Below are 17,466 nucleotides of genomic sequence, written 5' to 3'. Positions count from 1 at the left end.
ACTGGGGCTGTCTGTGAAAGAGACATTTCATAACTCTGAAGTTACTTCTCTATATACCATCAATTTATACAGCTCATTCACTTTTGGTTACATTACTAATTTTCATTATCATGAGTAGACAGATGTTTAAATGTCTTGCAAAGTGGTGAGGCCAGACCTGTAGCGTGTATGAACATGGTGGGTGGGTTGATTTTCATGAGAAACCTAAAATGGATTTTGTTGTGATTGGCACTTACTTGACTGTAGAATCTGTGTGAATCATGAAGAATAGACACCTTTGAGGTTTAACTCCAGACAAGCACCTATATGCACCGTTAAAGAAACATACAAATACTATTTTACTTGTCAAATGACTTGTATATCTGTCCAGCCAGGTCTGAGATTTGCAAAGCCCTGCCAGACAGCACAGCCCACTAAACAACCTGACTTTTCTCCACTACAGTTAGGCAAACTAGCCTGGTCACCTCCCTGCCCCCAACCTGAGATCAAATAGTGAAGATGCCTAAGCCAACTGAAGCCAACTCTGCTTTCTCCTCCTGTCAGCATGTTTCCTTTAGCACAAATGCATATAACAGTACATGATTGTCTCTCCGGGCTGTCCCTCTCTATCTCTCTCCAAATTAGTGTTTATTATTATCTTTGTGCCCCCCCCCACCCCACCCAGGGGCGTATTTACCACAAGGCAAACAAGGCATTTGCCTAGAGCAGCATTTTTTTAGGGGGGCAGCGCTGCCCCTGAAAGAAGGGACAAATGCGGCATGGGGACCAGGTGGGATCTGAGAGAGGCTGCAGGCTGCTTGATGGTGTATGCACAGCCCGATTGTTGTTCCTGGGGATGTCCAGAGCTGTGAAGGTGAGTGTCTTTCTCTCTTTCACCAGGGGCGTGTGTGTGTGTTAGTGGAAGGCCCTCTCGGGTGGGGGCTGGTGTTGGTCGGTGTCAGGCTCTCTCCGCTTGCCCCCACCCCCACCCTCCCTGCAAGGTACCCTCTCAATTGTGAGGGTATGTGGCCTGATACAGTTCAGTGGGGAAAAGGGGGTTGCAAATTGAAAATGACAGCTGCCATTAGCAACTTGCACCTTTAAGTTGGCATTGGCAGCTGTCAGATTTCTACAATGGCAGTACCATTTAGACTTTATGGGGAGGAATTATTTTGCCAATATTGAATTCTAAAATAGTGGTAATGGACATTAGATTAGCTTCAAATGTCCTGTCATTTATATAGCATAACATTTTCGGCAGTGCTTTAAAAAAGCAGGATCAAAGAAAAACAGATGTAGCACCCTCCCAGATAGGTTTAGATAGACAGATTTAGTATGTGTTTTGAAAGGTACATTTAGTTGCCACACTGCAGTCAGTATGGCTGTGATTATTTGTTCGGAAACTTTCGCTTTCACACTGTAATCAGTGTTGCTGTGTTCTGCTAGTCAGGTCTGCTCAGTGTGCTCAGCTGCTGTCAGCCTGATGGCTCCCTCTGCGTCCAAAAAGCTTGAGTAGCTTCTGGATGGTAGGTGTGGAGCTACGCAGATGGCAGCATGAATATTGATATGGCCTTGGCCTGTCCCAGAGAGGCGTTCTCTGATGGCATGCTCGGATACTGTGTATTTTCGATGAGCACAATGTGCTCTGGAACTTTTCCTGGATAGGATTAGTCCAGTTTGGAGGGAGCACTTTGCCCTTCCAGGCATATGCCTTCCCATGTCTGCTGCTGAAAGGCCTCAGGTGGGCAACCTGAATGCTGAGACCTGGGTACTGCTAAGATCTGACTGAGGGACCATCTACTGAAGATCTGTCCTGGTATCACAGAAGAAGGCAACCAGCTGTCTTTGGGCCTTGTGAGTACAGATATTCCTGAAGGATCTTGGAGAATTTGTGCTATTAATACTCTTTTGGTGCTAGAGAGTCAGTTGTGGGTCTAGTTTAGGTGACTCCGGCTGGTGTCTTGAAGAGCTTTGTCCATCTGATCTTCCACTTGAAGGGACTCTGCTCTTGTGGCTCTAAGAAAGAGATTTACAGTTAACATCTGCTACTACCAGCTTAAAGCTGAAGTTCACTCTTGTTACATTCACGGACTTTACATAGCTTGACCTGAAGAATACCTAAGTCCTCAAGTGTACATAGTTCTTGTTTTTGTTTGGAGTATCCCACCCAATTCCTTCAATCCCATCCAAGTTTTCCAAAAATAAAAACAACAAAAAAAATCCCTAGACTGGTTATTGGAGAAACAAGTGAATGACCCTATGGGCCTGGCTGTGGGGAGAAGATTGTGGGGAAACCTGGACAGTATTTCTGAGGCTCCTATGGAAGTAGTGCTACACAGATAACAATCATCCCATGTAACAAAAGAGTAGTAAGGCCAAGACAACAAGAGTTTATAATCTAGTTGATATGTGGAAAGTTATACACGAGAAACAATTGTTTATCTCTAAATATTAATGACTAATTCTAAGAACTTTTTATATATTTGCACAAATGATCTGGGTAACCTGGCAAGACCCTGCAATGACTACAGTAGGGGCATGGTGGTTGTAGGGGGTAGATGAAAGGTAGTATGATAACTAAGGCCCCATGTACACGGGACACTTCTGAACGATGGAAACTGACTGCTGGAAAATGTAGGTTAAAAAATATCTGTTTAGCCGCATTTGCCTAACGTGTTTGCGCGTTTATGTGCGTTTGCGTTTAGAAGCATTTTTTAGAGATAAGCACAGAGGAACCTCCCAAATGCCCAGAATGCACTAAAAAGTGGTAAATTATTAACAATTTCAGATTGTTTCAGAGAAATACAGAGAGTAGAAGCAGACACAGCAGTAAGTGTTGACATTAGCTTAGGTGTGAGTTGCTCATTAAGAATTCTTTTGTTTCCAAGGGTGGGAAAGGTGTCTGCTGGAGGGAGTCATTAAGGTCACCTGGCAGGGGGTCTTCATGAGGAATTTGAGGTGTGAATGGTCATTAACATATCTTTTGTTTCCAAGAGTGGGAGAGGTCTGAGGTGTGAATCGGTCATTACAATGTGTGACAAGCTTGATAGGAAAATCCTGTGTTCATTATTTTGTCCATCTGAGTACCTTGAAAACGCTTTGCATGCATTTTTCATGATGAAAATGGGCTCTGGACAGTGTGGGGAACTGGAAAAGTAAAAAAAAATTTCAGACGCAAACGCATATAAACGCGATTTTCTGCATTTACAAACGTTTTGCATTTGAAATGGTGATACAATTGACTACTGAACACAAGTTTTCTGCATTAAAAAAAACGACTGTAAACTCAAATGCCTGTAAACGACTGTAAACGAAGATGTGTACATGGACACATAGGAAAACATTAGGGTGAGTTCAGGGGCTGCAGAAAAAAATGCTGCACAGCTCCTAAACATGCGTATATCAGCTGCAGTGTACATGAGGCCTAAGGATAAGAAGTAGCAAGTGAAGCTGGACGAACATGGGGTAGATGTGTTCTTATACACTGTAAAATAAATAATACAGTTCTTTTAGTACATTTAATCCTTTTTCTTCTTTTTTCAGGGAACTCCTGTAAAGTGCACATCGAACAGGATGTGGATTTTGTATTATTTGGACAAACAGCTGTATTGAATTGCACCAGCGACTGTACAAACTTGTCTTGGGAAACCAGACTGACTAAAGTAAGAGTATCTACCGACAAGACAGCCAACTTCTCATGGGTTGAGGTCAGAGTCAGTGAGTGGGAAGACTCACCCATACATTGTCTGGCAACTGATGAAGACCGACACCTGGTCAGAGTGAAACCTTATGGTATGTTCTTCTTATAGATGTTTTCCTGTAGTTTAACAGGTATCAGTTCAAATGTAGGAAAAACGTTTCTCCATACGAAATTCAAATATAAATTTGCACAAAAAAAAAAAATCTAACTTTTACATATTCATTAAATAAAAAAGACAGCACAGTTCCTAAACATAAAAAAACTGGGTAAAGTGGGCGAGGGTTAAATCAAATTTGGCCTGATGGAATGGCCTGATTGAATTTTAACCTCTTCGTGCCTAAGGGTAAAACAAATCTTGATGCCTAAGCACAATTTTGCAACTTTTGACATGTGTCAGCAAAACTGTACAACAACTTTGTACATCCAGGTGGATTATACTTTGTTTTTTTCAGGACAAATTGTGCTTTCATTTGGTGGTAAATGGTAATGGATATCTCCTAATTTTTGTTTTTTTTATTACCAAAGGAAAACTGGCCCAAAATAGTAAAAAAAGCCCCATTTTTATAATTTCTCAATTCTGACGATCGCAGCAATATCACATGTGTGTTTTTCAGTTGTTGTATGTAACCATAGTACAGCCCAGAAACAATAGTGCACAATTTGCTTTTTTTTTTTAATCCTAAACTAACTCACACTGATACTAATTAAAAAATTAAAAAAATCCCTGACCTTTGATCCCGATCTTGACCTTTGACCCCGATCTTGACTCAAATCCTGGCACAGACCTAGATCAAACCTTGGTCTAGGTTTTTTTCTTTTTTTTTTAAATTTATTTATTTAGTTAGTTAGTTGTTTAGTTATTACACACAATTGTTTTTTCCCTTTGAAAGGACACAATGTAACTCTCTCCTCCGTTCAGAGACAGAAAATAAGGGGTGCGGGCTTCACAGTGACTGATCATTGTGATAGCCAATCAGAGGCTATCACAACGATCAAGTGACCGGGAATTGGGAGTTCCAGGTCCCGATCATCAGAACGGGATCCAGGGCTCTCAGTGACACACCAAACTTTCTGCTGGCAGTGTGCGTGCGGCGCACTCCCAGCACAAAGAAAGGAACCCAAATTCCCAGCAGAAAGAAAGGCCCCAAGGAAAAAAGCCCAGTTCTGTGAGGCTGCTAATTTGCGTGCAGTCAGCGTCAAGGGGGTAAACTCTTCTCCATTGTTTCTAACGCCTAAAAATATTTTGGCTGGGTTATACTTTAAATATATAGAACTAAATAAAATTAGGTACAGTACAAACTAATGAGATTTCAGTTCATTTATTCATATGTCTCTTGTGAGATTTACCTTTAAATGGAGAGTTTTTCAAGGATTCAGTCCACTCAGTATAGATAGGGGGATTCATAAAGAGAATTCTTTAGAATTCCAACGTGCCTCCACACGACAAATGTCAGTGCGGGAGTTTTATGCACCCGTTGCACACTCCACCCTCAGCCTCAGTGCAACCGCACTTCCTCCTCCCACTGCGGCTGTAACACAGACAGTGCAGCAGCCAGGAGATTTGTATCTAGGGGGCAGAGCCTAAGGTGGATTCACAGACGCTAGTTCCCAATCGGGTTTGCTCCCATTGTGATTGACAGCAGGTAGTGGGCAGATGCTATTGGCTATAGAATCTGCCTGCTGTCAATTACAAGGGGAGAGTGGACCTAATGAGAAACTAGTTTCTCAGCTTCCCTATAAGGCTCTACCCACTGCAGCATCACTGGTTGCTAGGAGGCTGCTCTGCTACACTTAGTACAGGGACAGGCACTCTGCCTGTCTCTTTACACCAACTTAGAGTAGATCTTGACCTCCCTGGCGGTATTCTCGAGTGTAGCTCGGGGTAAAATGTCAGTGCCAAAAGCGGTAACCCGAGCTACACTCGGGCTTACCATGCGGCGCTGCATAGGGATTCCCTGCAGAGCTTACCTTGTCCTGCGCTCCCACGATGTGTCCCCTGCAGCGTCCCCGGCCATCTCCTCCGGCCGATGCCGGCATCCGGCTTCCGTGTTCTGGTCCCTGTGACGTCGGGACGTACAGGCGCCGGCGGCGGGAAATTTGAAAATTTAAAAAATTTCATTTTTTTCAAAACACATTTTTCATAGTAAAACATTGCTGTTTCAACCCATTTTACATACATTTTGTCCCGAGTGCTTTGTCCTGTGCCCTGCCTGCATTTTGTCTGTTCTTTCTGCCTGGAAACTGAGAAAAGTCCATGGCGTCCAAAAAGTGTCCCTTTAGATCAAAAGCGGGTTTAGACCGGCTAGAGAACAGCGATAGTAAATCAGAACCACTTGCAGAATTGAGTGATAATGATTCGTGGGGAAATTCGTCATCAGACACTGAAAACGATTTTGAGACTTTGCTCAGCAATGTGCGAACTTGGCGCTCTATTTCAAATTTCAGTGTTTTCGGTTTGATTATATTATTGAATTAAATGTATTATTATTATATTATTATTTTTTATGATTATTTATTAAATTATAATTTATGATTTCGTGTTTCAAATTTTATCATACCCGGGATGTTTAATAGACTCTTGTTCGGACAGATTTCAGTGAGTTATTCCTAAAAATTACAGCCTACAATAAAAAAACGACTTATTTCCATGCAAAATAATGGTACCACTTTCAGCACCAAAAATCTGAAATAATCATACCGCCAAGGAGGTTAATCACCTTTGGTTTCATCATCTACAAACTGGGGGTATGCATTATTAGCATCATTTTATAAAAGTGACACTAATAATAGGTACCTCAATCTGTTGCACACGTTGGTAAAATTACCAAAATAAGCGGCAGGCATTTTCAAATCTGGCACAGGCCATTTTAAAAGGGTCATAGAACCAGAAAAGTGTTGTTAGGGCTTTACTGAATTCCAATGAGTATGTTTTAGAGCTTCCTTCCCATTATTCATCTAAGATGTTGAAGTAATAAAGTTTTCTGCTCTCACAGGATTTATTCAGCATAACAATGAGCACTAATGTCTTCATTTGAATGGGCTTCCATGTCTTGCAAAACACGTGCGGTTTCCAAAGCGGGTGCTATTTCCAGTGCATCAGGGTTGCCATAAGATTAATGGCATTCGCCCGCGTTTTGTGTTGGGTTGGTTACAGCTGTGGGACAAAGCAGCTGCGCCCACCCGCACTAGTGTGAAACGAACCTAAGCCTCTACTGAATTGGTCCACTCAGTCACCAGACTGAACCTTCTGTCTGCTCATCAACAAAATGCAGCTTACTTATCTCAGATACAGCAGTCTGCTCAGGCGGGTGCTACCTCCGTCTCCCCCAAAATCTCCAACTTTCACTCTCAGCCGTCAGCCTGGCTCTGCTGCCTGTCTGTTTCGGCAAGACAGGCCTGAGCACGTGGTCCCATGTGTCTGTAGGATACCCTCACAGCACACAGGAGCCCTGGCTGTTTGGAAGCTGTCCCTTTTGAGGATAAGACCCACCTGTCTCTAATAAGTCTCCTCCCTTGGGATGTCTACCTCGGCCTTTCGGGGACCCTTTCACTGCTGAAACAGGTTATTTCCCTGTCACCTACTCCATCTCTACAGTGAAAATACGTCTGTCTCATATACACACAAAGATTAAAGGTTAAGTTCAACTTTGTGACCATGTTACACCAATATTTAGGATGTAACATGAAACATGGTCACGTTCCCTAACCCCCATTCTTAACTTTCCCCACTCCCCTTACCTAATTATTGGCCTCTTATCAGCACAGCATTTTGTTATCTGTTTATATTAGCATGGCTGTGCTTGGTGTAGCATCCTCCTAAATAGCTAGGGGGAGCTAGATTAGGTTTTCAGCTAAAATGCTATATAGCGGTCTGAGCTGAGTTAGAAGGGGTTGTTTCAAGTCAGGGCTGAGAGGCTCTGCAGGTCAGTTTCTTGACACCTCTGCCTGCTCTGATCTTGGAGAAGATTCTAAAAGCAGTGGGTGGGGGTGGGGAGGGGCTGGCCTGCACACCTGGAGCAACTTGGCCAATCCACAAGCAGGAGGCTTGACATGGGGCCAAGGCAGCCTTCAAAAGCGGTCAGCAGCAGGAGAGGTCAGGTGGAAAATGAAGTGAGAGGCTGGAGAACAGGAGCCAGGGAGGGGGTCCAGATGGGAAGGGGCTCACCTACAGTCAGTGGAGCTGGAAAGGGGAAAGCTCAGGACCTCATCAGCCCCAAAAGTGAGGACCACCTATGTAGCAGGTAAGGAGCAGCCCAGCAGAAGGTCTGTAAGCAGCCACTGACCCATCATCTTCCAGACAGAGGACTGAGTGAGTAGACCTACACCCCCTTGGCTAGAAAGGGAATGGAGCACTCTAGTGGAAAAATGGATTAGCTGCTACCCAGGACTGTCTTCTATTTAAAGTGACAGGCACTGGATCCCCTGCCCATGGATTCAACCAATACAGCTAGATAAAGGTCTGGGGTGGTAAACCAGGAGATGCTGGCTAGCTCTCCAGAAGAGGATTTTTTGCTGTTAAAGAGACTTCTTACATATTTTCAGGAAGATTGTCTTCAGTTCTTGTTCCCTTTGGCCATCCAATACACCCCTTACCCTATCCAAGTTTATTTCCCCTAATAATATCGAAAAAAGACAAGGACTGGTTACTGTCTCCTGGATGCAAATCTGTGTGGAAAATGCGTGTTGCCTGGCTGTGCAGGACTATAGGGGGGTCCAAATCTCTAGCGACTCCTAAGGGGGTAGTGCTACAATGGCTTCACTCATTCATTCACAGATCTATTCCCAGGGATGTGTAAATGGAAGACTATAAGTCCCATCTGCCACTGCAGCAGATGGACTTGTGGATTTCAATGGAGCACAAATGTGGTGATGTCACTGCAGTTGTAGTAGATTGATTACTTCCTTTAGTCCCATAACAGTAGGTCCATATGACCATATGGATCTGGGGCTAGTGGAATAGTCTGCAGGATCCTGGGCACCCAATGCAATAAACACATAAAAGGAATATATTTCTGTTTTCAATGTGGGTGCATTTATTACTTTTTTCAAAAGGTGGACTATGCGATAATAACTTTTATTATATATTATAGGAACAATTGAGTACTGTCCGTGATACTTTTTTTATTTGCACTAACATACAATTTTGAGGACAAGCTTACGGGGAATGTCCCCTTCTTCAGGTCTAAGCAGTACTAACCTTATGTTAGTGCAAATAAAAAAAGTATCACGAATAGTACTCAATTGTTCCTGTCGCAAATGCACTAATACGGCTACAATCACCTCATTACATATTTTACATATTCTGTGCCTGGGTTAATAAAAGGCCATCCTGCACACCATCCCAATGGTCTTGATATAAAGATGTTAGGTGCATGCAACTTGCATTCTTTGGAGTGTTCTACTTACCATAAAAATAAACAGTTCCCTTCAATGATTGAAAAGATAAAGAACTTAAAGCCAAGCCAAGGTGAGTAACACAAGGGAAGCAGTAAAATGGAGGGTAGCAAAGAATCCAAATAGGTGAGAGGATGTGAGAGAGGGAAAAATATATTAAATGTTCTAAAGCCTGAAGGTTTGTTATTGTTACCTTCATGAATTCTATGCATGAAGGCAGAAAACCTTCAGTGTGCAGTTTCCCCCTTATACTTACCAGAGCCGATCCTGATCCTGTGATGTGGATGAGAACAGAAACTCTCCTGGGTATCTGCCTCCTCATTGGCTGAGACACAGCAGCAGGAGCCATTGGGAGTGAGGAGGGAGTGGTTGGCAGGGCCAAGCTACACCCTGTGCATCTCATAGACACACAGAGGTGGCTCAGGAGCACTGGGGGCACTCATCAGTAGAGAGAAGCCAGGACCGCTGGCCGGGGACCGGAGAAGGGTCGAGGCTGCTCTGTACAAAACCATTGCACAGAACAGGTAAGTATGACATGTTGTTATTTTTTTTTTAAGAAATGAACCTTTTCAATCACTTTAACCACTTCCAGTCCGGACACTTTTACCCCCTTTCTGTCCAGGCCAATTTTCAGCTTTCAGTGCTATCACACTTTGAATGACAATTGCGTGGTCATGCAACACTGTACCCATATGAATTTTTAGTATTTTTTTGAGACAGATAAAACTTTATTTTGGTGGTATTTATTCACCACTGGGATTTTTATTTTTTTTTGCTATGTAAATGAAAATGTCCAAAAATTTTGAAAAAAAGTGTTTTTCTTATAAAATTTTGCAAATAAATAGCATTTCATCATAAATCTTGGCCAAAATTATTTAGTAAAAAAGAATAACCCAAATTAGTTTATAACCAAAAATTATCATTTTTAAACATTTTTTTTACTTTTTTTTAATTTTTTTATATTATTATTTATGTTTTTTTTTTTTACATACTGTCACCATAGCAGTACAGTGTCACCATGGTGACACTGTACTACTTGTTGGGGGTGATGAAGATTTTTTTTTTTTTTTATACTGATTGCTTTTACACCCATAAAGGCTGTAAAAACAATAATTTCTCCTTCTCTCTAGCTGCATTCTTGCAGCCATTGAGAAATACTGTGTGAGCTGTGATTGGTCACAGCTTATCACATGTTACAAGGCTGTTGTGAATAGCCTTGTACCATGTGACCTCTGCGATCATTCACAGATTTCACATGTAGTAAGCAATGATGTCATAAGTGACATCATTGCTTACTACTCTGCATGTGATCACTGATTGGTCAATCAGTGATCACATGATCGGGACCTCGCACAGAGGTCCCGTCTGACGATCGGTGTTCCACTGTGTTCGGAGGACACAGCGGGCACCGGATCGCAGTGCTGCGCACTCCCAGGGAGCGCGCACTCCCAGGGAGCGAGCACAAGCAGGATGTGGGGAGGCCGTTTATAAACAGCCACCCGACCCTGCACTGCCACCATCCGGCCGTTTATATACAACGAACAGACAGGAGGTGGTTATGTAGTAATACATCTTGACTGGCAGGGGAACTATGTGGGCTGTGGTTGAAGTTTCTCCAGATGTTCCACAGCCGTTTCATCAGGAACATTGAAGGCAGAGTCAGAGATACTGTAACACAAAGTGTGCCTTCAGGTTCATGTTCCAAACTGCACCTAAATATTGTCTCAATACATTCGTCGCTTGTATTCTTCCTTGATTCTTGATTTGTGTATTTCTTTGCAGTAATCCAGTGTTAAACTTTTCCACTGTGCAGAACTTCCTGTAATAAAGACCGCCCACTGCTTCTCCATCTCCTTGTGCTGGGTGACTGGTCTTGTCTCCACCCCCTCCTGGAGGCATCCTGTAGTGGGTGGGACCTGTTGGGTCCCTCCCACAACTCTGCACAGCACAGGCTACGTCTACCTCAATGATGATGTCTCCGCTATATATACAAATGCCTAGGCTTCCAAAAGCATTTGAAGTTGATTTATATCCTTTGCGGCCATTAAGAAATATATTTTAATTAAAGATTTTGTGCCTGCAGTTCAACTTCAGCTATGTGATGCATACTAGCAAATTATGCCTTTACCTTGTAGGGAGATTTTTTTTTTATTTCTAAGTTTACTACCTCTTTAAATAACAATGTCTCAGTCTACTCTATATGAATACGGTGGAATGACTTACATTTTGTGTAATTACAGTTCTACCATCTCAATTGGACATAGACCTGAAGGAGGTACTGGAGGAGGACAAAGAATATGAAGTCACATGCTCAGTGTATGGTGTGGCTCCTGTCGAATATGTCATTTTATCAGTGACCAGAGGAGGAGAATTATTTCTCAACAGAACATATGAAAATGACACCAGAAGAGGCCCACAAAATCTGACGGAAACATTTAAGTTTATCGCAAATCGTCGTGATAACCTGCAAGACTTTGCCTGCCAGGTCACATTAAATCTTACAAAAGTCTCCAATACCACTATGCGGTCATCTATAGTCCCTGTCAGGACATATGGTAAGTTATTTCCTCTATTTACTGCACACAGTCTATAAGGGCTCATGTACGCTGCAGCTGATAAACTCACGTTTAGGATCTGTTCAGCATTTTTTTCATCAGCCCCTGAACTCTCCCTAATGTTTTCCTATGTGTCCATGTACACATCTTCGTTTATAGGCATTTAAGTTTACAGTCGTTTTTTTTAATGCAGAAAACTTGCGTTCAGCAGTCGATTTTATCAGCGTTTCAAACACAAAACGCTTGTAAACGTGGCTAAACGCGGCAAATCATGTTTATAAGCGGTTGCGTTTGAAACATTTTTTAACTCTTCCAGTTCCCAATGCTGTCCAGAGCCTTTTTTCATAATGAAAAATACATGCAAAGCATTTTTAAGGTACTCAGATGGACAAAACACTGAACACAGGATGTTCCTACCAAGCTTATCACACATTGTAATTACCAATTCACACCTCAGACCTCTCCCACCCTTGGAAACAAAAGATATGTTAATGACCATTCACACCTCAAATTCCTCATGCAGACCCCCTGCCAGGTGACCTTAATGACTCCCTCCACCAGACACCTTTCCCACCCTTGGAAACAAAAGAAATGTTAATGAGCAACTCACACCTAAGCTAATCTCAACACATACTGCTGTCTCTGCTTCTACTCTGTATTTCTCTGAAACAGTCTGAAATAGTTAATAATTTACCACTTTTCAGTGCATTCTGTGCATTTGGGAGGTTCTCCTGTGCTTATCTTTTAAAAAACGCTTCTAAACGCAAACGCACATAAATTCAGTATGCAAATGCGGCTAAATAGATGTTTTTTAACCTACGTTTTCCAGTAGTCAGTTTCGATAGTTCAGAAGTGTCCTGTGTACATGGGGCCTAATAGTTCTTTGAAATCTCTTAGCTCTGCCTGTAAACAGTTGCTTATTCAATCTTGAAAATGTTATTAAAGAGCAATTCCAAAGACAACTCAGACACTTTAAAAAAATACCTTCATTCGATGTAGGCAGGTAGCATGGACATATTTTTGGGTAGATTTGAGGGATGATGTTCAACCAATCATATCCCCACATCCCATACCAATTTACTTTTTCTGCATTATCTTCCAAATTTCTGTATGTGACTACTGTACAGCATTTCGTTCTTATGCACTCAGGACATTTTGATAACGCTGGTAACATTAGCTGTGTAAAGTCATGTTACAAACGTGCGTTTTTCAGCTTTTATTAGCGTTTAGCTGCAATTAACGGCATTTTCCCGCGTTTTTCAGCGTTTGTGTTTTTAAGCTTTTTTTTACCAGAAAATTTTTTTTTGGTCAAAAAAAGTCCCAAAAGCTGGTTTGCGGCGTTTTACCGCGTTTTGATGCATTTTTCAGTGTTAGAACGTTTTTACAGCTAAAAAACCTCTGGAAACCCACTAGTCCTGGGGGTTTTTTCCAGCCACAAAACATCCCAGCCAAAAAACGTAGATTAAAGTCTATGCGTGCACAAACACATAGGATAACATGCTGGGGGGGGGGGGGGTTACTAGCTATAGAAAATAATGTCAAAAGCCAAAAAACAGCCGCTGTAAAAACGTCAAGTGTGCATGAGGACTTAGCCTGCAAATAGGTTGTGTGCTGAGAATATTAAAGACATGTGGACCAGTGATACCAAGGACGGGGGGGGGGGGTTTCATGTACAAAAATCAATGTAAACATTTGCTTGCATATTAATCCATCTGCCCAAGCCAGTCTATGGTTAGCTATGTGCTGAATGAGGGAAATGTAATACATTACTCCATTAAGTGACAGATTTATAAGGAGGCAAAAGGGGCAACTTCTCTAGGCCCCCCTGACAGAAGGGGCCCCCATTACAAAAATTGTATAAAACAATATAATATTTATATATAAAATAAAAACAAATAAATAATAATAAAATAATATAAAATGTATAATTTAAAAAAATACTTTTTTCTTAAATGTATCTTGGGAAGTAGTATTTTTCCGGTCATCATCTGTAAAAGTTTTTACTCTGGACTGGTATTTTGTATCGTATATTTTGTAAAAACAATTCTTGGTGGCTCAAGCTAACCACACATAGAGCACTATGACTGCGTGTGTGTGTCTCATGACCTCAGAATGATGTTATGTCATGCATTTTATAGTTCAATATTTTTATTGAAAATCTGTAAAAAGTGGTATACAGAAAAATAGAAAACATAGCCCACCTACATGGTGAGTTGTGGTAAACAAACAGATTCATGGCATACATAGGCACATAAGAATACATCAACCAATGATGTTGTAAACTAGAAAACACAACCCCAGTAGGGTAGCAAATATTCTATCGGTCAGTAAACATGGGCAGTTTCATGTTGCCATCTAACAAAAATAAGGAGACCAAAAAAAGTAAATAGAAAGAGTCGAAGAAGAGGATAAAGAATATATCAGGAAAATTTGTCATGCATTTTAAAAATGTGTGACTGTCATTGAGAATGAAAAGCAGCTCTGTGGTCCCCCAAACTTAAAGTGCCCCGTGGCCCCCCAAACTTGAAGTGCCCCAGGGCCCACCCAAGGTCCAAATCTGGCTCTACCTCCATCTATACTAAAAAGTGTAGATGGAGGAACTTCCCTTGATGGCTATTGTATTCTGACAGCTGGCAATCAAGGCTGTCTGAATGCCTGAACAGTGACTGCTTCTGATTAGATGGTTTGACTCTTCAGCCAACAATTTTCCTTCATTTTTTTTAGTCTTGCAAGCTGAGTGGTGCCAACAGGGCCACGCTCATCTTGAAATTTGTCCAGTTCATCAGAACTTGACCACAATTTGAGCTGTATATGGCATACTTATTTCTGGCTCATTGCAAAGGATACTTTCCTCTCTTGTAGTGCATAGTACAGAAATGGCTGATGAAGAGGCCTTAGATTCTCCAAGCAGATCTGTCTGTACTTCAAGACTATGGGGGACCCCAGTCATATTCTTAAAGACAGCTTGTAATTGTTTAACTACTTGCCGACCGCAGATAGCCGAATGACGGCTGCACTGCAGCCGGCCAGTTCTGGGTGGATGTCATATGACGTCCTCCCAGAACGCACTCTCCGTGATTGCTGTGTCCTACGGACACAGCTGATCACGTGACGTGGTAAAAGGCCAATCACAGCGGCCTTTTACCGCGTGATCAGCCATGTCCAATGACACGCTGATCACCGGGAAATGCAAATGCCGGTTCTCGGCTGCACTTTCCTCACGCTGTCAGATCGTGAGGAAAGTACTGCCGAAAACCGGCAGTTGTCAGAACGGGGATCGGCACCGATCACCAGGGTCACTGATCATCAGTGCCCTGATGATCGGTGCCCAGCAGTGCCACACACAAGTTCCACCCACCTGTGCCCAGCAGTGCGCCCACCTGTGCCCAGCAATGCACCCACCTGTGCCCAGCAGTGCGCCCACCTGTGCCACCCAGCAGTGTCACCAACTGTGCCAAGAAGTGCCACCTACCTGTGCCCAGTAGTGCCACCCACCTGTGCCCACCCACCTGTGCCCACCAGTGCCACCCACCTGTGCCCATCAGTGCAGCCCAGCGGTTGTGCCAGTCAGTGCCCAGCGGTTGTGCCAGTCAGTGCCCAGCAGTGCCGCCAGTCAGTGCCCAGCAGTGATGTCAGTCAGTGCCACCTATCAGTGCTATCTATCAGTACCCATTATCAGTGTCACCTATCAGTGCCACCAATCAGTGCCGCATATCAGTGCCACCTATCCGTGACACCTCATTAGTGCTGCCTATCAGTGCCGCCTATCCATGCCACCTCATTAGTGCTGCCTATCAGTGCCCATCAGTGCTGCCTCATCAACGCACATCAGTGAAGGAGAAAAATTACCTGTTTGAAAAATTTTATAATAGAAACAAAGAAACTTTTTTTTTTTTTTCAATTTTTTTTTGCATTTTTTTGCTTATAGCACAAAAAGTAAAGCTCCCAGCAGCGATTAAATACCACCAAAAGAAAGCTCTATTTGTGAGAAAAAAATGATAAAAATTTCATATGGGTACAATCTTGCATGACTGTGCAATTGTCAATCAAAGTGCGACAGCTCTGAAAGCTGAAAATTGGCCTGGTAAATAAGGGGGTATAACTGCCTGGTAGGCAAGTGGTTAATGACAGGTCCACCAATGTTAATGTAGAATTTCAATCTACACAAATGACATTTTTATACCCCCTCCCCTACATGCCCTGCACCTTTCTGCCCTTAGATTATTCATTACAGGACTTTTTTATGTTCACTTTCTCCATCTGCCCTAATACCTGGTTTCCAGCTTAGAGTGACTCCATCAAAACAGGGTTACTTGGTTGTATCCAGAAACATACCTGTAAAATAAGAAGAAGTGATATACAGCACTTACCAGGAGCAGACTGACAACTCATGGGGCCCCCAGGCAATAGGGGATCATGGGGCCCCTGTGTCCTTGCCCACACATAAAGCACACCCAAAAAAGCCTATAAAAGGTACCAAGGACATTTCATGGGGCCCCCTACTGACCCCGGGTCTTTGGGCAGTGCTCGAATGGTCAGTCTGCCCCTGGTACTTACCTTTCTAGTGGCCACCACATCTCTGTTCTTTATCTCCTGCATGTATTCAACATGTCCAGGTGTATAGAATTCCTGATCCTCTGCCACCTGCATTGGTTTCCCCTGCTGGGTCAAACATCACAGAACATGTGAGCCTGTTTCAAATGTTTCACATTCTGCTCCAGGTGAGATCAGGAGTGCCGCACCATGAGATGCAAACCAATAGTCTTCTTCTGTTAAACTAGGCAACAAGAACAAGTTCTATTCCGACATGTTTCAGACTAGGCACAGCATGAAAGAAAGCTCTGTGCCTGGTGCAAAACATGTCAGGATAGAGCGTGTTCCTGCTGGCTATTTCCTTAAAGGAAGAATATTATTTTGCATCATAGTGTGCGGCATTCCTGTTGCTGGCAAAATTGTAAGAACCTGTGGGAGGAACCACAACAACCAGTGAGGAAAACAGGTATTCGACGGACCCAAATGGTCAAATACTTCATCAGGCTGGAAGCAGTGGTGTTAAAACACAAGGCCACCTGAAAGATATATTCACTTGTTTTTATAGGTATGGCTTTCAATACAAGTGAGCCTGTGGTGACAGGGTCACCTAAAATCTGGATTGATTAATTAGCATCTCAGGCTGACACTCCAGTTCTATCATCTGTCTGGGTTCTGTAGGTATCTCATAGATGTCTATGGGTCTAGCATGTTAAGCTGGCATATGGAGTCTCTGATAGTTGGGAACTGGAACTGTTGAGTGTGTGGCAAATAAAACCAGCAAAAAAGTATAAAGGGAGAAAGGAGGTGTCATTTACATACTTCATTCAAATCATCCTGTTCCTGTGCACTTTTTGACAATATTTAAAAACCTGCAACCCTTTATCACAAGCAATACTTAGGTGTCCCTACACCTCTAATAACCAGGTGTATGTACAGAATGTATTCCTGTGAGTGTCCATTCCCACATGGAAGAGAAATATATTTGAAATATATTTTAAAAATATTATTCCCAAATATATTAACATATATTTAAAATACTACAATTTTGGCCATATTCAATATATTTCAAAATATATTTCAATATATATATATATATATATATATATATATATATATATATATATACTGCATATTGAACTGCTTTTTTTTATATATTACAAAATATATGAAAAATATTTTTAAAAATATATATTTTTTAAATACACTCTTCAGATTTTTTTTAACATATAAAAAAAATATAAAAATAACATATTTGTACATATATTTGTAAATGCATTCCAGAAATGTAGATTTGTATATTAGAAA

The 17,466-nt window shown here is 42.1% G+C and overlaps 1 protein-coding gene across 1 annotated transcript in view; it reads left to right on the top strand.

Moving 5' to 3' along the window:
* The window catches only part of LOC149441198 (intercellular adhesion molecule 5-like), a 73,333-nt gene that overhangs the window by 27,691 nt on the left and 28,176 nt on the right, over window positions 1-17,466 (top strand). The window contains exons 2-3 of the mRNA XM_089657639.1: window positions 3,523-3,771; window positions 11,314-11,628. Coding sequence (XP_089513765.1) covers window positions 3,523-3,771; window positions 11,314-11,628 — 564 coding nt within the window. The remainder of the gene's footprint in view (window positions 1-3,522; window positions 3,772-11,313; window positions 11,629-17,466) is intronic.

This window comes from Staurois parvus, unplaced genomic scaffold (assembly GCF_062004578.1).
Source record: "Staurois parvus isolate SC_StPar_1 unplaced genomic scaffold, SC_StPar_1.0 ptg001014l, whole genome shotgun sequence".
Classification (NCBI taxonomy): Eukaryota; Metazoa; Chordata; class Amphibia; order Anura; family Ranidae; genus Staurois; species Staurois parvus.
The sequence above is the reverse complement of the archived record's forward strand: the minus strand, read 5'-3'. Positions and strand labels throughout refer to the sequence as shown.